Genomic DNA, 21790 nt, shown 5'->3' on the forward strand with positions numbered 1-21790 from the left:
GACTCAGATAAGTACCATTCAGCCCTAGAACCCCAAGTTGCATCCTTAAACCAGCCAGCTTTTGAAGTCCTGAGAGCCACTCAGTGAAAAAACAGGCAATTTAATACCATTTATCCCATGCTTGGAAAACTGGTAGCAAAAACCCATCTGATAAAGGGGCCTTCTTCACACAAGAGTGCTGGCAGCACACACACATGCAGTTCAGAACCAGACCAAGGGGTGCTTACAGTAGTGATTCTCAAACTATAGCTTGCATCAGAACCCCTGGAGGGCTTGTTGAAACACAGATTTTGGGGGCGCACCCCCTCCCCTGACGTTTTTTACTTTGTAGGTCTGGAATAGGGCCTGAGAATGTGCGTTTCTAACAAGTTCCCAGATGATTTTGCAGCTGCTGGTCTGAAGATCACATTTTGAAAACCACTATATAGAGTTAACTTCTAAAGGGGCTACATTTCCTCACCAACACTGGAAGAATGGAGAAACCTTTTCCCCAGTTCCTCCTTTGAGATTTGTAGAGCTGTGTTAGGACCAAAAGTCTTTTCTGAAGCCAAAGGTGTGTAGGTATGGCTGAGGCACGTTATAGCACCAAGGGAAAGAAAAATCTGACTCCATTGACTTTTAGGGCCCATCTGCTTAATTCTGGCCTCTCCTCTACATGTCCAATGCCTGTCACATTTTTTGGAAATTATTTTTATTTTTTAAATTCACAAATAATAATTACATATACTTATGGCATACAACATGTTTTTATATATGTACATATTGTGGAATGACTAAATTAAGGTAATTAACATCTATTACCGCACATTTTTTTTTGTGGTAGAACACTTACACTACTCTCAGCAATTTTCAAGTATGTGGTATATTGCTGTTAACTATAACTGATATATTGTACAATTGATGTTCTGAACTTATTCCACCCAACTAAACCTTTGTATCATTTGACCAGCATCTCCCCAGTCCCTCCCTCCCCCAGCCCTTGATAACCATCATTCTACTCTCTGCTTCTGAGTTTGACTTTTTAAGATTGTACATATCAGTGAGATCATATGGTATTTGTCTTTCTGGGGCAAGGCCTGATATTTTACCAGCTTGATTTTTGTGCTTGGTACTCATAAAATATTTTATATGCGCAACCCCCCACCCACACTGGTCCTCAAAGTCAGTCTCACAGGTATAATATTTTTTCAGGCAGTAGGGTGAGGGGGAAAGCAGTAATGTTTATTGGGCATCTTCTATGGACCAGGCCTTTTAAGCAGTATCAGTTGACCTCATCTAATCTTTACAACAGCTCTGTGAAGTCTGCATTGTGCTTGGAGGAACCTGAGGTTCAGAGGGATTTAGGGACTCAGCCAAGGTGAGGAACTTGGCGGTCATGGTGTAGGGGCTGAGAATCACTCCTCCCTGCTGCAGAATTTCCCAAGGCAGCCTTCTAACAGTGATACAACATCTCTCTTTCAATTCTGAAGACCCTGGGATGGGGATGGAAAGTTAGAAGACCAACATCTATTGAGCACCTACTTATTTAAATAAATGTTATATTGATAAATGCTATCAATGTATAACATTTAAATCTGTGAGTCAGGCATTTATATCTCTGTTTTCAGATGAAAAATGAAGGTTCAGGGACATTGACCACATTGCTCGGAGTATATCTGTACTCTGAGCCTTCTCCTCAGGTTGGTCTAGGTGGATATCTTCTGACCAAAAACTGATAGGAATCAAATATTTTCACAGTCAAAGCAGCTTCTGCTTTTCTACCAAGGCTCTTCCAAGACTTCTGGGAATGGATAATAATGTTTTCTGGTTCTACTTCACCCGGAGCACAAGGGAAGGCTGGTCCTTGAATGAACCTGCACTCAAAAAATCAAACTAAACACCAGATATTTCAGATTGGCATAAGTGCAAATCAGAGTGCTGGACTTTACTTGTATTTGCTGACGTGCTATAGTCCCGGAGTCAAGGTGCCAGGGTCCTGGGAGCAACAAACGCATTCCCAATGATTTATTGTTGAAAAACTCTGTGATCAGCCTACCCAAAGGCCTTGCCCGCCCCCTCCTCCCGCCTGCCTTGCCTCACCCACATATGTTCAGTTTGTAATTCTATTTCCTTTTGCTGCAAAATATCTGCCTCAGTTTACCTTTTTAACGGGCGCCTCTGGCTTGGAAATCCCCAAAATGCATACTTTATCTGTGTTGTGGGTTTGTTTAATATCTATCTCCTCAAGACTCACTTGCTGAATTCCTAACTCTCAGTTTCTCACAGTGTGACTGTATTGGAGGTAGGGGCTTTAAAGAGGTGATTAAAACGAAGGATGGGTCCTAATCCAATATGACTGATGTTCTTATAAGAGAGTAGATTTAGGACACAAAAGGAAGGCTATGGAAGACAGTGAGATATGACCACCTGCAAGCCAAGGAGAGAGGCCTCAGAAAAAACCAACCCTGCTGACACCTTGGGCTCCAACTTCTAGCCGCTAGAACTGTGACAACACAAATGTCTGCTGCTTGAGCCATCCAGTCTGTGCTACTTTGTTATGACACCCCTAGAAAACTGATATAATCAGTTTGACAAATGCATCCTAAGTCATTAGTAACCAGTGGGCGTACTTTGTGTAGCCACAAAAAGGTTAACTAAGGGCCAGGCTTATGTAAAAAGAAAGCAAAGATTTATAAATAAATGCCTGTGTCATTCATTTATTCAACAAGCATTGCTGAAAATCTAAGACATTCCAGGCACTGTAAATGCCAAAATGAGTGGAATCCCAAACACAGGGAACTCATAATGGACATTTTAAGAAGCCCAGAAAATCCCCTGGACTCAGGCTATCTGCCTCCCCAACTAGCTTGAGGCTGGGACCCGAGTCCCTCCCTTTTGTGGAAGTACTAACTTCCTCAGGCCTTCACTTCAAAGAGCAAACACCCAGGACAGGGAGCCCATCAAGCTCCATCCTCAGCTTCCATGCATTCCTCAGTTTATCCGATTGACACACTTGACAGGGAAAGTCCAGGCAAAACTCGAGAGGGATATGATGGGGCAAAATAGTTTTCTTTAAAAAAAAAAAAATGGGGAGGAGGATGGACAGGAAAAGTGGCAGGAACCAGGGAGACTAAAGTTCTTAAAACAATATTCAAGGATTACAAACCACACTGACACCCAGAATCTACCTGAGACAGACTCACATCAGACATCATATGGCTTCTGATTCTTAGTCTGCCTTTTTCTGGATGTGACTGAGTGGACTGTCCTTCTGCAGCTCCAGTAGGTACAGATGGCTGTATCACACTGGCTTCAAATGCATAAGTTAACAGCAAACTAATGATTTTCTTCTAGCTAGCCTATAATTACACATGTACACATTTATCCACCTGGGCAAAATTTACAACTGGCTGGCTTCCCTTCAACACCACAGGACGAGACTAAAGGGAGGTGAGGAAGAGTCCAGCCATGGTGAATCTACAGGACTCAGGCAAAATATGCATGGCAAAAGACAGCCACAGTCACCAGGATGATGCCATTGACGTTCGCCACTGTCCTCCACAAAGGCTTCTCAGAGGTGTCCGTCATCTTCATCTTCATGGCTTTCTCCTCTTCCTCAGTCATCTTGGGTGCACTCTGCTGCTCCAGCCCACAAAATAGGTCATAGGCTCTCCTGAAGAATCCTTTTTTCTTCTCAGGAACTTCTGTGTCTGGTCAAAGGCATAGAAGAATTATTGGACACAGAAGCAGGACGGACTAGAAAAGTTTCCAGAGGAGATGCCATACCATGAAGTATCTGCTATTCTGCAGAAATTTCCCAAAAATGAAAAATTTCCCAAAATTTCCCCCATATTTTCTTGTTTTGAGGAATGAAAATGGTAGAAAATGTTCCGATAAACTTAATGACAAAATGATCTTACTGTCTACATCCTTAGGATCAGCCAGCCTAAGTTTTATCTCTGTCAGGCCCAGTGCAAATTCATTTTGATTTGGAACAGTCAGATCAAATAATAGTTTATATAATAAAGGCATATTAATAATAGACCGAGGAATTGTGCCATAGGAAGGAAAACTCAACTCTGAAACACAAAATCTCGTATCTGTTCACTACATCGCCAGAAAGCAATCTGGCTGGCTGGCATGACTCAGAAATGCTTTAGTTACATCCATCAGTTCTAAGGCTTCACAACAGACCCAGCCAGGTGATAAGAATTGGCCTGAACAGCTCCTGATGCAGTGCAGCAATGAGCAATACTTCCCGGGCTTAGGATCTAATATCACATATCAACACTGCTTAGTCAAACTGTCCACACCTGGCCCTGATGCTCAAAGTGAATACCCACCAAGGGAACTGATTCCCTCCTCTGAGCCCAGGTGTGGCCCTGGAGGTAGACAAACCTGGTTTTAAATGCCCACTCTGCCACTCACTAGATAAGAGATCAAGCCCACTGTGTTTTCAGCACCACAGTCACAGACCCTGAAAAGCACTTTCCCAGTTTTACAAGTCACTGAATTTTATCTTCATTTTTTTAAGACAGAGAGTCTTGCCCTGTTGCCCAGGCTGGAGTGCAGTGGGGTAATCATAGCTCACTACAGCTATGAACTCCTGGGTTCGAATGATCTCCCCAACTTGGTCTCCTTAGTAGCTAAGTTGGGACTACAGGTGCGTGCCACGATGCCCAGTTAAATTTTTTTTTTTTTGTAGAGTGTCTCAGTATATTGCCCAGGCTAGTCTTGAACTCCTGGACTCAAGCAATCCTCTCACCTCAGCATCCCAAATGTTGGGATTACAGATATAAGTCATGCCCAGCCTCACAGAATTTTAGCTTTAAAACGTCACAGAATTTAGCTTTAAAACGTCACAGAATTTTAGAACTGAAAAGAATCCCAGTGACCAAATTCACACATGAGTCAGAATTGGGGCCAAAACCTAGCTTTATGGTCTTGTTAATTCACCTCCCTTATCTTCAGGTATCAGAAGAATTGGATAAATAATACCTTCTTCATTGTACTAACAAAGAATTTAATGATTTAATGAGAGAGCCTCTAGCTCTTATTGTGGTAGAGCCTCTACCACAGTGAGACCTTCTGACACTCAAAATACTCCTAATCCGTGTCCCTTGACACAGTAGATGTCAAAAAGTGTAAGTCTCTTTCCATTCTCTCTTTTGTCTCACACACTCACACCTCTCCCCTTTGACTCTGTCCACCAAAATAGCAGAGTGGGGAAGGAGTTAAGAAGCTAGAATCACTGACCACCTCAAGTGAGAAATACATGGCTTTCTGGGTCAATAAAAAGTTGAATGGCCAACAGGGTGCAGTGGCTTACGCCTGTAATCCCAACACTTTGGGAGGCCGAGGTGGGTGGATCACGAGTCAGGAGATTGAGACCATCCTGGCTAACATGGTGAAACCCCATTTCTACTAAAAAAAAAAAAAAAAAAAAAATTAGCCGGGCGTGGTGGTGGGCGCCTGTAGTCCCAGCTACTCAGGAGGCTGAGGTAGGAGAATGGTGTGAACCCGGGAGGTGGAGCTTGCAGTGAGCCGAGATTCCACCACTGCACTCCAGCCTGGGTTGACAGAGTAAGACACTGCCTCAAAAAAAAAAAAAAAAAAAAAAAAAAAAAAAAAAAAAAGTTGAATGATCTTAGGAAATTCTCTGTGTCACATTTTCCTGTTCTGAAGAGGCAGGAAAATTGGAAGAATTGTACTTGCATTATCTGCCTTAAGAGGATGATGCAGTGCTGAAATGAATCACTAAAGTGTCTGCAATTAAAATATGTTATGATCATACCGTTATCAATGATGATGATGATGGTGGTGGTGGTGGTGGTGAGGATGATGATAAAGGGACAATGATGCACCTGCAAAGCTTCCTTGTCTTGCTGTCACATTCACATGGTGAATGTGACATTTATGGTCTGTAAAAGCCCTCAAGAGAGCTTAGTTTATTGTGCTTTAATAGGGTAGGGTGTTCAGTCTGATTTCACCCTAAGTTCTTGAAGACACAACAGAATTTGAGTGCTGCCGTGAACTTCAGAAGTCACCAAGTCAAATCTCTAGCCAGTATGGAAGTCCCCTCTACAGAATCCTTAACAGAGGTACACATACTGCTCATCCCTGTCCAGACCAACTCAATTAGAAAACTCTTCCTTCAAAGCAATCATGATGGTGGTAATTAGAGCCAATTCTTATAGCAGAGCATAAGAGGCATGGGTTTTCATTTAGAGTACTTTTATATGACAAATCTGAGCTTTAGAACAATGTAATCACTTTCCCAGAGTAGTAGGAAGAGAATTCATGATTCAATCCCAGTTCTTCCTGATGCCAAATCTCACAGTCTGTCTCTGCACTACCTTGCCTCCTTACTCTGAGTTAAAATTGGATGAATTCTTTTCACCCACCAGTGTTAAGTCTGCCCTCTGGCATAAAAATAATCTCTTCTTCCATAATAAGACCTTTTGACACTCAAAATACTCCTAATCCATGTCCCTTTAAAATCTATGATATTCTCACACAGTGTGGAGACATTTTTGGAGGTAGGAGAAGTAGAGGGCATGTTCCTGCCTGCTTGCTCCAGGGAAGCAGGAAGGGGCTGTTTTCAGCACCATGGCCAGCTCCTGAGGCTCCAGGCTCCCTCCAGTATTTGCAGCATCACAAGTTTGAGAATTGAAAGGTCCTCGAAGATCAAGAGCAGACTGTAACAAAGCTGAGACCTTAGGCACATCTTCTCCCTCCCTAAGCCTCAATTTACATGTCTATAAAATGAGGTGATAAGACCAAATGATCTCTAGGTCTCTTTCCCAAGTTAGGATTCTATGGTATTCCTGATGGCCAGATTCAGAACTTGTTCTGAGCTACACACACCTGTGCTCTCCTTCAGATGGAGTGATGAGACCTCCAGCCCAGCACCAGGTAAAGCACATATGACCTTGAGCCCCCATAGCTCTGCACACCACACACCTCCACAACCATCCTCCAGGCCTCCAGCCCAGCACCAGGTAAAGCACATATGACCTTGAGCCCCCATAGCCCTGCACACCACACACCACCACAACCATCCTCCACGTGTGCATGTTTCCCACGTAGAGGAAAAGTTGCAATACTGAAGTAGAAGAAAGTGTTAACTTACAGGATAAGTCTCTAGGCACTGACTAAGCATTATTTCATTGGTCTTCCAGAGAAATTTGATTTTCTACATTTGATATTGTAAGCCAGTATGACATAAGATCCCAAGGGCCTCTATCCCCTCATCTTGATGTCACTAGAACTGACCATAGCTTTGGCTCCATCTACCCTTAGTTCACAGGCTATGTCAGAAGAGCTCCAACTCTTCTTTTATCCCCTGCCATTCCTCAAATCAAGGCAGGGTGGCAAGTTCCTCACCCACACTTACTCACTGAGTGCTGTCAAATATGAGGGGTGAGAATCCAATCAAAAATGGTCAAAAGATTTGAACAGACATTTCTCAAAAGATGATATATAAATGGCAAACAGGCACTTAAAAAGGTGCTCAACATCATTAATCAATCATAGAAATGCAAATCAAAACTACAATGATATATCATCTCATCATAGTTAAAACAGCTTATATCCAAAAGACAGGCAATAACAAATGTGGTGAGGACGTACACTATTGGTGGGAATGAAACTTAGTATGACCAGTATGGAGAACAGTTTGGAGGTTCCTCAAGAAACTAAAAATACAGCTACCATATGATTCATCAGTCCCACTGCTGGGTATATACCCAAAAGAAAGGAAATTAGTATATTGAAGAGATATCTGCACTCCTATGTTTGTTGCAGCACTGTTTACAATGGCTAAGATTTGGAAGCAACCTTAAGTGTCCATCAACAGATGAATGGATAAAGAAAATGGGTACATATACACAATGGAATACTATTCAGCCATAAAGAAAGAATGAGACCCTGTCATTTGCAACAACATGGATGGAACTGAAGATCATTATGTTAAGTGAAATAAGCCAGTCACAGTAAGACAAACATCTCCTGTTCTGTTCTCACTTATTTGTGATACCTAAAAATCAAAACAATTGAACTCATGGGCATAGAGATGTTTTCCAGAGGCTGGGAAGGGTAGTGGGGATCTGGGGATGGGGTAGGGATGGTTAATGGGTACAACAAAAAAATAGAAAGAATGACTAACCTACTATTTGATAGCACAACATGGTGACTATAGTCAATGAAAATTTAATTGTGCATTTTAAAATTAAGAGTGCAAGGCCGGGTGCGGTGGCTCATGCCTGTAATCCCAGTACTTTGGGAGGCCAAAGTGGGCAGATCACCTCAGGTCAGGAGTTCGAGACCAGCCTGACCAACATGGAGAAACTGTCTCTACTAAAAACATACAAAATTAGCCTGGCATGGTGGTGCATGCCTGTATTTCCAGTTACTCAGGAGGCCGAGGCAGGAGAATCGCTTGAACCCAGGAGGCAGAGGTTGCAGTGAGCCGAGATTGTGCCATTGCACTCCAGCCTGGGCAACAAGAGTGAAAATCAGTCTCAAAAAAAAAAAAAAATTAAGAGTGCAACTGAATTGTTTGCAACTCAAAGGATAAATTCTTGAGGGGGTGGATACCCCATTCTCCATGATGTGCTTGTCATGCCTGCATCAAAATACCCCATGTACCTCATAAATATATACACCTACTACGTACCCACAAATTTTTTTAAAAATATGAGGGGTCAGGGAGCTTGAATGATTCTGTACCCTTTCCTTCCCTTGAACTCAAGAGTTAACTTCCCCAAACCCACTTATCCATCTCATCCCCTCCCTGCTCCTCACTGCCCTGGAGCGGGGACATCTGAGCTCTGTTAAAGTCATTTAGGGATCAGCTTCAGTAAAGTTGTCTTGTTGTTGTAGGAGTAACTTTTATGGTTTAGGATTTGCTCTGGGTCATAAATCACCTATTTCAATGGTCTCCTTAGGGACTTCTTGGATGTTCTCTTCTGCATCCAGGTCAATACGCTCCTCTTTGCTGTTGCGCAGGCTCCAACACAGACGGTAGAGCTGCAGAGAAGGCAGAACAGGTCAACAGAAAGATCCAAATAGCATCTTGGGACAAGAAGTTGGGGGGTGGCAAAGAGATATGCATCAAGGAAGGGAAGGGAATGTGGCCTCTCAGTACTAAGAAAAACATACACAACATTCCTATCCATAACATTATCTCTAAAAACATTGGTAACTTAGATGAAAGTAATATACATGTATACACTAGCCTCTATGATATTTGCATATTCAGAGCCAAAAAACTGCCTCATATAGAAATGCTTGTTTAATGAACTCTTTTATGTGTGTGATAAATAATTTGTTCCTTTTAGCACTGGCAGTAAGAAGCCATTTCTCCAGGTTAGGAGTGTAAGTTTAGATTTTTGCACTATGTCACATTATGTGGATGAGAATCTAGAATCATGAGCCCTAATAGAATACAGTAGAGCTGAAGGCACAGTTTCTATTGACGTAGTTAAGAGCATGAACCAAAAACTTCATCTAGAGCATGAACTTGGTCTAGGGCATGAACTAGAAATGTGTTTGGGGTATAATACTTTCAAAGACTTGAGACACGAGGAAGCAGTTGATACCACACAAAGAAAGCGTGTGACAGGTCCAGCCAATAGATGTGATGCAGTTCTGCCGCTATAAAAGCAGCCTTTGTTTGACATTAGGTTTGTAACAGCTCTTAAAAATTTGGCAATGAAGTTGAAGGTCTCTTAGAGATTCCACAGGCACTTGTATGGGCATGCATGAGTAAAGTAAAGGATTAACAAAATCCTTCTGATTTCTCTAGGAATAAATATGACCTTGGGTTAACTTTCTGGCTCTGTTCCCTTGGAAACCTGGAAATCTGTGTTGGGTTAGCAGACTACTAATAAAAATGGCTCATAATTGGTCATCTTTATCTAAATTGGGAGAGCTATGAATGAATTCTAAACCAATGGGGGCATCTAGAGTTAAAGAAGAGTAATTGCAACTTTTGAAGTCTTGAATCAATCAGACTTTGATGTTGTTAGAAATGTTTTACATCCTATGGTCAATTTTTGGTGGATTAATTTGGAAAAAAATCAAGAGGCAAACTATATTATGGATATCCCTGAGTAGACTGATTTTTGTAACTAGGTATGTGCTTTGCTGGGACCTTTGAAAGCTTTGACCACACGACTGTCAAAAGAAATACCAGTTTCTATTTAAAATATAGGCTTCTAAGCCAGGTAGCCCTGTACCACCCATGTGATCTTGTGCACCTGAGCCTGCACTTGGGGAGCAGGTTTCAGAGAACAAGCCCTGGAATAAAGGGTGTACAACTGTGAGGATTCCAGCTACAGACATGGGCTTGATATCAGCCTGCTGGCGCACCATGTTTCCTGGCATGTATCCTTCCACATGAAAACAATGGCAAGTCATGTGAATGTGAATGTAAGATGTATAATTTTGCTGAGGCCAACCAAGCATGTTATGGCATGTCAACATCACTAATCATCAGAGAAATGCAAATCAAACTATAATGAGGTATCATCTCACCCCATTTAAAATGGCTTTTATCAAAAAGGCAATAATGAATGCTGGTGAGGTTGGGGAAAAAGCGGAGCCCTCAAACACTGTTGGTGAGAATGTAAATTAGTACAGCCACAATGAAGAACACTATGGAAGTTCCTCAAAAAACTAAAAATAGAGCCACCATATGATCCAGCAATTCTACTACTGGATATATATCCAAAAGAAAGTAAACCAGTATATCAAAGAGATACTTGTACTCCTATATTTACTACAGCACTATTCACAATAGCCAAGATATGGAATCAATCTAAGTGTCCATTGACAAATTAATGGATAAAGAAAATGTTGTACAAATATACAATAGAGTTTTATTGCACCATAAAAAGAATGAGATCCTGTATTTGCAACAATATGGATGGAACTGGAGGCCATTATGTTAAGTAAAATAAGCCAGGCATAGAAAGGCAAATTTCTCATGTTCTCACTCATATATGGGAGCTAAAAGTTTTAAAAACCGAACTCATGGAGATAGAGAGTAGATTGATGGTTACCAGAGACCAGGAAGGGTAGCAGTGGATGGAGGACAGAATGGAGATGGTTAATGGGTGCAGAAATTGTTAGAATGAATGAAGATCTAGTAGTTGGTAGCACAATAGGGTAGCTATACTTAATTTATTATATGCATACAATTTAAAGGCAGAGTCTCACTATGTTGTCAGGGTGGTCCCAAACTGCTGGACTCAAGTGATCCTCCCACCTTGGCCTCCCAAAGTGCTGGGATTACAGGCATAAGCCACCATATTCTACATTTTAAAATAACTAAGAGTGGGATTGGAATGTTCCTAACACAAAGAAATGATAAATGCTTGAGGCAATGGACACCCCAATTACCCAGATTTGATGAAATCTGGGTATCTGTATCAAAACATTACATGTACCCCATAATTATATCCAACTATTATATACCCATAATAATGAAAAGACTTTTAAAAATTGAAGAACATTGCAGTATGAACATGAAACAAGGACAGATCCCCTAAATGGATACTCACATGCACATCCGGAATGGGTTTGGTGAGGAGGGAGACGACCACGATGGTGATGACAGAAATGGCGAAGAGGATAATGGCAAAGTACAAGTAGTGCACCCCACAGATAATCGTGGGACAGTTGCTGGGCTCCATGCAGCTCCCAGTTCCATAAGCAAACTCAGTAATCATACGTGAAATCCCAATCAGAAATCCTAGTATCAGTCCCCAGAAGGCTCCCTGTGAAAGAAAACCGTGGGTTAACTCATGCTGAACACAAAACACAGATAGCCTTTCTAACATTCTTCAGGGAGGCATAGGCAGAGGCAAAGGAACAGAGGTAGGAGAAGTGGTAGCTCCAGGCTGTCTGAACCCAGAACACTGAAGTTCAGAATATGGCTAGGAGTGCTATGCAAGACCTTCAGTGTGTCTGTCTATCATGTTTCAGCAACATGATTTCACCTCGATCATTAAACAAGGAGCCATAACATAATGGGGTAAAGTGTCTAATAACTGGAATAGAATGTCAACCTACAAGCTTGATTCCAAAAATTCCCTTTAATTTGAAAAATAATTTGAGCCTCTCTACCTGCAGCTACTATCAACACCAATCTCCAGATTTAGGCATACTCAGATGAAAAGTAATTACTTGTGAGGTAATTTGTGTTTCACAAAGATGTGGGAAAAGAAATTGGGTCTTTGGAAGATGAAGGAGAAAGAAACTTACATCAAAATATAAATAACACTTACTTTTTTAGCCCTCTTTATAGTTTATTTTATGAACTATTTTTAGTTTGAGAACATAAAATTATACGGTGTTTTTACATTAAATTTTGGGTTTGTATATTAGAATATGGAAGACTTTAAGAAACCAGAAACATGAGGGTATGATTTTTCAGGGTTTTTTTTTTTTCACTCTTTCCTTCCTTCCCTCTTTCCTTTTTTTGCTTTCTATATTTCCGTTAGGTAAGTCCTCACCTAAAGGACTAGGTTTGACTCTGGCAGGCCAGTGACAAAGTAGAATGTGCTCTTAGAAGGGTGGCCCAAAAGAGCTTTCACAGTTTTATCAGGTGCTGGTCAGCCCCTTTGCTAGCCATTGGTATCCCTACACTTTCTATTCCAAGCGTATGAAATTATCAGCTATCCTCCACACATGGCATGACATGTGCTTTTGTCTCCAGGTCTTTGTACAGCTCATTCTGTCTGGGAGAATATGGGTTCTTCTCTTTCTGGTAACCTCGTTCTAGCTTAAATAGAAAAAGCTACACAGGGTGGGTGGACCCTGTGCACCCTGTGGCCACAGCACTGTGGACACAGATCCAGGCCAGCACCAACCCCACTGCCATGGAATCACAATAGTTCTCTGTCTCCCAGTGTGAACTGGGGGGTTGCCCAGGGAAGGAAGCAGGTTTCGTTCACTTTGTGTTGCTAGTGCCTCACCCTATGCTGGCATCTGGAAGTGACTTCTAGATGAAGAAATAAATAAGGAAAAAGAAAAAATATGTTCCCTATTCATCCCCCATATGCTATTTCACTAAAAAAAATTATTTCTTAGCTGGGCATGGGGTATACCTGTAGTCCTAGCTACTTTGGAGGCTGAGGCAGAAGAATCACTTGAGCTCAGGAGTTTGAGAGTAGCCTTGGCAACATAGTGAGATTCCTGTCTCAAAAAAAATCAATAAATCTGCCATGAAATAAATGTTTAAAAATTCAAAATTTTTTCATAATAAAAACTCAACAAATTAGGTACAGAAGTAACAAACCTCAAAAACAATAAAGATTATAAGCTATATATGAGAGACTCTCAGCTAACATCATACTGAACAGGGAAAAATTGAAAGCCTTTCCTCTAAGATCTGGAAAAAAAAATGATACCCTTTCACCACTTTTATTCAATATAGTACTGCAAGTCCTAGACAGAACAAGTAGGCAAGAGAAAAAGAGCATCCAAATTGGAAAAGAAGTCAAATTGGCCTCATTTACATATTATATGATCTCATATTTATAAAAACCTAAAGATTCCACCAAAGGGGTCACTGTTAATGAAACCCTGACCTACCTTTCCAGCCACACTTTCATCTTTCACATTCACAAACTCCCCTTGAGCCAGGCAAGATTCCATACAAGTCCTTCACCCTCACTCCTACCCTACTTCTGTCTGAAAGGTCTGGACAGTACTATTCTCTGACTTGAATGTTATGTCTTCCCTCTCCAACTTCAAATTCTTCCAGCTCCCACTGCTCCAAGGAGCCTTCCCTGACAGTTTCAGCCCCTGCTGGTAAAGTCTTCCCTAAATCCCTTCCTGCTCATATTATGTGCTGTATTGTATCCCTTACTTGTTACGCACTTTGTTGTATGTATAAACTGCTTGTGCGCCAGGACTTTGTCTTCACTGAGCCCTGAGAGGTGCTGGCTGGAAAGCCAAGTTCACAGTAGAGTGCTGGAGGTACGCTGTGCTAGGACTTTCTCTCGCTCACCTAGGGGCTACAGAATTCCTAGGGAGTGCCATGCAGTCAGGTCAAAATCACCAAGATCAGAGAGAAAATCTAATCTTGGCTTGTAATCCTAGTATTTTGGGAGGCCGAGGTGGGAGGATCACTTGAGCTCAGGAGTTCAAGACCAGCCTGGGCAACACAGTGAGTCCTCACCTCTATTAAAAAAAAAATTAAGAAAATCTAATCTTGGACAGAGGAGACAGAGAGAATGTGGACCCCCATACCAACTCCCGAGGAGCTCACTCCAACAGAGAGCCCCATGATCCCTGGAGGCTTTCCCTATAAACCCTCAGTAGCACATCTGTGTCTGTTCAAGATCTCTGGGAGATAGACTCCCTCCCACAGAGAATATGCAAACCCACATGGAAACTTCTTTGCCAGCATGACTTTTCTGGACATGCCCAGATGATACCTACTGGCTCATTGACTCTCTTCCAGAAAATAGCAAGCACGAAGACAGCTGCAATGGGTGGTCCCAAGTAACTGGTGATGGACTGGATGTAATCGAAGAGTTGCCCACTTTGTGCTGACTGCACAATGGGCACCCAGGCGATGCTGATGCCAATCAGCACCAGGATAAACAACCTGAAATTAAAGCCCCCACAACAAAGTGTCAATAAGTAGCTCTACAAGAGTAGATATTGCCATGTATTATATGTATACATACATACATACACACACTGCCACCAACACCACCACCACTACCAGCAGCAAATATGACCACAGCAAGAAAAAAATAATTAGAAAATGTATGCTTGAAGCTTTTTTTGCCTATAGGAAAATCATTCATACCTATGAATTAATGAAACACACTTGATTTTCAATAGTAGGCTAGGCCCACTCACCACCATAAGACAATCTCATTTTGAGAGGCAAGAGTATGGGAACAAGGTATGAATTTTGGAGCCTGATAGTCCTAGATTCAAATTCTTATTATTTCTGTGTGACATAGGAGACATTTCTTAACCTCTCTGAGTCTCAAGTTCTTCATCTGTAAACTGGGAATAGGACTGACCTTGCAAGGTGGGAATAAGAATTAGTGACAGTAGTAGTGATACAAACACACATGCACTGAATATTCTGTGGGAGTCACAAGACATACACACCAATGACCTCAATACAAGGCCATATATGATCATGTGTACAGTACAAACTAAGATCTACAGCAGTACACTTAAGCAAGAATATTCATGTGTTTTTACAAACATATTTTTTCATTCTTTTGTGTAAATATCAAGGACAGATACTGCTGGATTATAGGGTAGATGGACATCCAACTTTATGAGAAACTGCCTGACTATTTTTCAAAGTGCCAGTACTGTTTTGCATTGCTAGCAGCTATGTATAAGAATTATGTTTGACTCACACCCTCACCAACATTTGATATCAATCTTTTAAATTTTAGTCACTCTAGTGTGTATGGTTTTGATCTCCATTTCCCTGATGCCTAGTGATGGCACTGAATACTTTTTAATGTGCTTTGTTAGTCTTTTGGCTGTTTCTTAATTTGGTTATTTTATTATTGACCTGCTTATGTATTCTGGATATAAATCCAGAATAGATATATGTTAAATATATGTTTAACAAACATTTTCTCCCTTTTCATTTGATTAATAGTGTCTTTGATAAACAGAAGTTTTAAATTCCGATAAAAAAAGAATTAGTGATAGCAAAACTAATCTAAGTGATAGTTAACTAAGTGAGAGTAAAACCTTGCAAATAGCAGGCACTCAATAAATAGTAAAAACTATTATTATTATCTTATTCTTCTCCTCCTTCTCCTTCCCTTTTGTCTTCTTCTTCATAATAAAGAAGTTATTAATAAAAACACTAGGCAAGATGATTTTATAAAGGAATGGTCTAGATAGGAAGAAACGCTACCAGGTATTTCCACCTCTCCTCCTGCTGAGTTTCACTTCAAGTCCTGAAAAGATCAGAGATGTCCTTGCAAGCTCTTCTTACTTGTGCTCTTGATGGAATGAGAAAGATGACTGTGATTCCCTCTCTCACTTACCTGCAACTTAAACTGACCTCCACAAGGCAGTGCTTTCACTCACACATTTCTCCCTCTGAAATGCCTTTCAACTCTCCCCCTTTTCCATATCCCACCGACTATTATGGACTCAGCTCAGGTTCTCCCTTCCCCAGGAGCCTTTCCTAACCACGCATGCCACACTCATCACTCCCTTATCTGAGCCCCTGGGTGATCTTACAGTCCCCACAGCAGAGTTTGGAATAGTTTCACATCACTGTGAGCTCATCCAGGACTGGGACAAGCCCCAGGGCAGTAGTTATAGGATACACAAAAATGTGAGCCCCAACATAGTCTCAGTGCCATGGGATTCATCCCTACACAAGGCAACAAAATATTTTCTTTAGCATCTTGCATTTGATCCACATAAATAACTGGAAAAGTCAGTAAGTGCCTTTCTAAGGAAAAATCAATCAAGGTAACAGTGCTACTTTCTATGACTCAGAGTAAAGAACCTCTGGCACAGTCAGATCTCCTTTGGGTACCAGGTATCTTGTCAATTGAAAGTGGCCCACCATGTTTGCTTTTCTTCCTTCATTCCAATCTTGAAAATGAGACCTATGAGGTAGCAGCCCATATCCCTCCTGCACTCACTGGCAAACTTTCCCTTGGCTGACATCCCAGGGACTTGGTCCACCTGCCCTAAGGAGGTTGACCTGCCTTAGCCCCATAGAAGAACAAGCAAGGGTCCTGTTGATCCTCTGTCCAGAGCATTTGCTCCATGGATAATCATGATAATGAGCACACCTGACCCAGGTGTTGATACTTTAATGCTTTCAGGACCCTATTGCATCTATTAGCCCATCTAACAACAAGAAATGTGCACAGCACTTGGTGTTTTAGGCTCTACAGAGTATATTCACAAGCACAATTGAGCCTTCACAATGGTTCTGTAAAATGTTGCGTCAAGGGGTCGAGGAATCAGAGGCATGTGGGCCTCAAAGACAGCCAGTGTGGAGAGCTGCAGTGTGAGGGGCTGAGGAAGACAGTGTGTAGCAGTATAAAGAGCTTTGGACAAGGGCTCAGTGGCTGCAGATTCCAGTCCTGTCTCTGCCACTGTCCGGACAGTTTGGATTTAGGTAGGATGAGCCTCAACCCAAATGACAGCCTGAGGGGTAAATTAAGTGTCTCTTATGTCCCAACTCCAGAGGGGCATTGTTCAATGATCTCCAATTTAAAGTTAAATTGCCACTGGAAGATCTAGAAAAACTGGCAGATAGGCAGGACTAAATTGTAGCTCCCACTCAGATGGACAGAGCATCATGCAGAGACTCACAACATGAACTTTTGCTCCAAGAACTACTGCAGGAATATACCAGAAAAGCGCAAGAGGATCCACAGACCCTCTGAAGGAAGCAGATTATTCCTGCAGGACCCGGGAGACAGCCCAAATACTGTGAGAGCCCAAACTGTGAACGTGGGATAGGGGGATCATCGCCCCAAAACACAGACCCTCACTGGGGAACCTGAAGGTCCAGATCACTGGAGAAGTATTTCAACAGATAGCATGATGAATGGAATAATACTTCACATCTCAATACTAATGTTAAAGGATATGGAATTGCAGAATGGTTAAGAATTTATCAAGCAAGAATCTGCTGCCTTCAAGAAACTTATCTAACACATAAGGACTCACATAAACTTAAGGTGAAAGGGTGGAAAAAGACAACTTTTGTTGTCTTTGTTAGAGAAACTTTAAAGCAACAACAGTTAAAAGACAAAAGAGAGGAACATTATATAATGATAAAAGGCCTTGTCCAACAGGAAAATGTCACAATCCTAAATATGTCCACCTAACACTGGACCTCCCAAATGTATAAAACAATTACTACTAGGCCTAAGAAATAAGATAGAAAGCAACACAATAATAGTAGAGGACTTCAATACTCCACTGACAGCACGAGACAGGTCATCAAGACAGAATGTCAACAAAGGAACAATAGATTTAAACTATACCCTGGAACAAATGGACTTAACAGATATTTACAGAACATTCTAGCCATCGACCACAGAATATACATTCTATTCATCAGTGCATGGAACATTCTCCAAGGTAGACCATATGATAGGCCACAAAACAAGTCTAAACAAATTTAAGAAAACTGAAATTATATCAAGTACTCTCTCAGACCACAGTGGAATAAAACTGGAAATCAACTTCAAAGGGAATCTTCAAAACCATGCAAATACATGGAAATTAAGTAACCTGCTCCTGAATGATCACTAGGTCAACAATGAAATCAAGATGGAAATTTTAGAATTTTTTTAACTGAATGGTAATAGTGATACAACCTATCAAAACCTCTGGGATACAGCAAAGGTGGTGCTAAGAGGAAAGTTCATAGCCCTAAATGCCTACATCAAAAAGTCTAAAAGAGCACAATAGACAATCTAAGGTCACACCTCAAGGAACTAGAGGAATAAGAACAAACCAAACCCAAGCCCAGCAGAAGAAAGGAAATAACCAAGATCAGGGCAGAACTAAAAGAAAGTGAAACAAACAAACAAAAAAATACAAAAGATAAATGAAACAAAAAGTTGGTTCTTTGAAAAGATAAGTAAAATTGATAGACCATTAGCAAGATTAACCAAGAAAAGAAGAGAGAAAATCCAAATAAGCGCAATTAGAAATGAAACAGAAGATATTACAACTGACACCACAGAAATACAAAACATAATTCAAGGCTACTATGAATACCTTTATGTGCATAAACCAGACAACCTAGAGGAGGTGGATAAATTCCTGGAGAGATACAACCCTCCTAGCTTAAATCAGGAAGAATTAGATACCCTGAACAGACCATTAGCAAGCAGCAAAGTTGAAATGGTAATTTAAAAATTACCAACAAAAAGTCCAGAACCAGACAGATTCACTGCTGAATTCTACTAGACATTCAAAGAAAAATTGGTACCAATCCTATTGACAACATTCCACAAGATAGAGAAAGAGGGAATCCTCCCTAAATCATTCTATGAAGCCAGTATCATCCTAATACCAAAACCAGGAAAGGACATAACAAAAAAAGACAACTACAGACCAATATTCCTGATGAACATAGATGCAAAAATGCTTAACAAAATACTAGCTAACTGAATCTCACAACATATCAAAAAGATAATCCACCATGATCAAGCGTGTTTCATACCAGGGATGCAGGGATGGTTTAACATACGCAAGTCAATAAATGTGATACATCACATAAACAGAAGTGAAAACAAAAATCACATAATCGTCTCAACACACAGAAAAAGCATTTGACAAAATCCAGCATCCCTTTATGATTAAAATCCTCAGCAAAATCAGCATACAGGTGACATACCTCAATGTAATAAAAGCCAACTATGATAGACCCACAGCCAACATAATACCAAAAAGGGAAAAGTTGAAAACATTCCCTCTGAGAACTGGAATAAGACAAGGACACCCACTCTTACCCACTTGTATTCAACATAGTACTGGAAGTCCTAGCCAGAGCAATCAGACAAAAGAAAGAAATGAACAGTATCCAAATCAGTAAAGGGGAAGTCAAACTGTCAATGTTTGCTGATGAACAATCATATACTTAGAAAACCCTAAAGACTCCTCCAAAATGCTTGTAGAACTGATAAATGAATTCAGCAAAGTTTCAGGACACAAAATTAATGTACACAAATCAGTAGCTCTGCTATACGTCAACAGTGACCAAGCCGAGAATCAAATCAAGAACTCAACCCCTTTTACAATAGCTGCAAAAAAAAAAAAAAAGAAAGAAAGAAAGAAAGAAAAAGAAAAAAAGACTTACGAATATACCTAACCAAGGAGGTGAAAGACATCTACAAGGAAAACTACAAAACACTGCTGAAAGAAATCACAGGTGACACAAACAAATGGAAACACATCCCATGCTCATGGATGGGTAGAACCAATACTGTGAAAATGACCATACTGCCAAAAGCAGTCTACAAATTCAATGTAATTCGCATCAAAATACCACCATCATTCTTCACAGAACTAGAAAAAACAATACATTCTTATGGGACCAAAAAAGAGCCCTCATAGCGAAAGCAAAACTAAGCAAAAAGAACAAATCTGGAGGCATCACATCACCTGACTTCAAACTATACTATAAGGCCAGAGCCACCAAAACAGCATGGTACTGATATAAAAATAGGCACAGAGACCAATGAAACAGAATACAGAACCCAGAAATAAACCCAAATACTTAGAGCCAACTAATCTTTGACAAACCGAACAAAAATATAAAGTGGGCAAAGGACACCCTATTCAACAAATAGTGCTGGGATAATTGGCAAGCCACATGCAGGAGAATAAAACTGTATATTCATCTCTCACCTTATACAGAAATCAACTCGAGATAATTCAAGGACTTAAATCTAAGACCTGAAACTATAAAAATTCTAGAAGATAACGTCAGAAAAAACCCTCGTAGGCATTGGTTTAGGCAAAGACTCCATGACCAAGAACCCAATGCAACAAAAACAAAGATAAATAGGTGGGACTTAACTAAAGAGCTTCTGCACAGCAAAAGGAACAGTCAGCAAAGTAAACAGACAAGCCACAGAGTGGAAGAAAATCTTCACAATCTATACTTCCAATAGAGGACTAATATCTAGAATCTACAAAAGAATTCAAACAAATTAGTAAGGAAAAAATAATCACCTTACTCCTTCAAGAATGACTGTAATTTAAAAATCAAAAAATAATAGATGTTGGTGTGGATGTGGTGAAAAGACCACTTTTACACTGTTGGTGAGAATGTAAACTAATACAACCACTATGGAAAACAGTACGGACATTCCTTAAAGAACTGAAAGTAGAACTACCATTTGATCCAGCAATCCCACTACTGGGTATCTACCCAGAGGAAAAGAAGGTATTATAGACAAAAGATGCTTGCACATGCATGTTTATAGCAGCACAATTCACAATTGCAAAAATATGGAACCAGCCCAAATGCCCATCAATCAACAAGTGGATAAAGAAATTATGGTGTATATATACATATGATGGAATACTACTCAGCCATAAAAAGGAACGAATTAATGGCATTTGCAGCAACCTGGATGAAACTGAAGACTTATGCTAAGTGAGGCAACTCAGGAATGGAAAACCAAGCATCATATGTTCTCACTTATAAGTGGGAGCTAAGCTATGAGGTTGCAAAGGCATAAGAATGATATAATGGACTTTGGGGACTCAGGAAAAAGGTGGGAAGGGGGTGAGGGATAAAAGATTACAAATTGGGTTCAGTGTATAATGCTCGAGTGATGGGTGCACCAAAATCTCACAAATCACCACTGAAGAACTTATTACTCATGTAACCAAATACCAGCTGTTTCCCAAACATGAATGGAAATAAAAAATTTAAAAAGAATAAAAGAATAAATAAAGTTAAATGCCACCAAACGGCAAATATAACCAGCCACAGAAATTATTCCCATTCTACCCAGGTATCTGCCAACGTTCCCTAGCTTGAGGTGTAACACAGATGGAACCTCTCCAATCATTCAAGCTTTTGTGGCATGAGGGAAGCCGCATTTACCTTCCGGCAATCATGAGCTCTTTCTCAGATGCTCTCTTGCGGACCTTGGTGTAGATGTCCATGGTGAAGAGGGTGCTGGCGCTGTTGAAGATGGAGGTCAGGGAGCTCATGAGGGAGGCCAGCATGACTGACAGCATCAGGCCTCGCAGTCCTGGAAGAGAAAGAGTTTTGAGTGGCACATACAGCACCTTCAGCTCT

At 40.8% G+C, this 21790-nt stretch overlaps 1 protein-coding gene across 2 annotated transcripts in view; it reads right to left on the reverse strand.

Moving 5' to 3' along the window:
• Positions 1–578: 578 nt before the first annotated feature.
• SLC5A1 (solute carrier family 5 member 1) overlaps positions 579–21790 on the reverse strand; it is a 77851-nt gene continuing 56639 nt past the window's right edge. For both annotated transcript variants that reach the window (XM_007975552.3, XM_073006784.1), the window contains 5 exons: positions 21593–21743; positions 14434–14602; positions 11547–11762; positions 8907–9009; positions 579–3689 (listed from right to left, as the gene is read on the reverse strand). In XM_007975552.3, the coding sequence (XP_007973743.1) occupies positions 3466–3689; positions 8907–9009; positions 11547–11762; positions 14434–14602; positions 21593–21743 (863 nt within the window). In that variant the 3' untranslated portion in view covers positions 579–3465. The remainder of the gene's footprint in view (positions 3690–8906; positions 9010–11546; positions 11763–14433; positions 14603–21592; positions 21744–21790) is intronic.

This window comes from Chlorocebus sabaeus, chromosome 19 (assembly GCF_047675955.1).
Source record: "Chlorocebus sabaeus isolate Y175 chromosome 19, mChlSab1.0.hap1, whole genome shotgun sequence".
Lineage (NCBI taxonomy): Eukaryota > Metazoa > Chordata > Mammalia > Primates > Cercopithecidae > Chlorocebus > Chlorocebus sabaeus.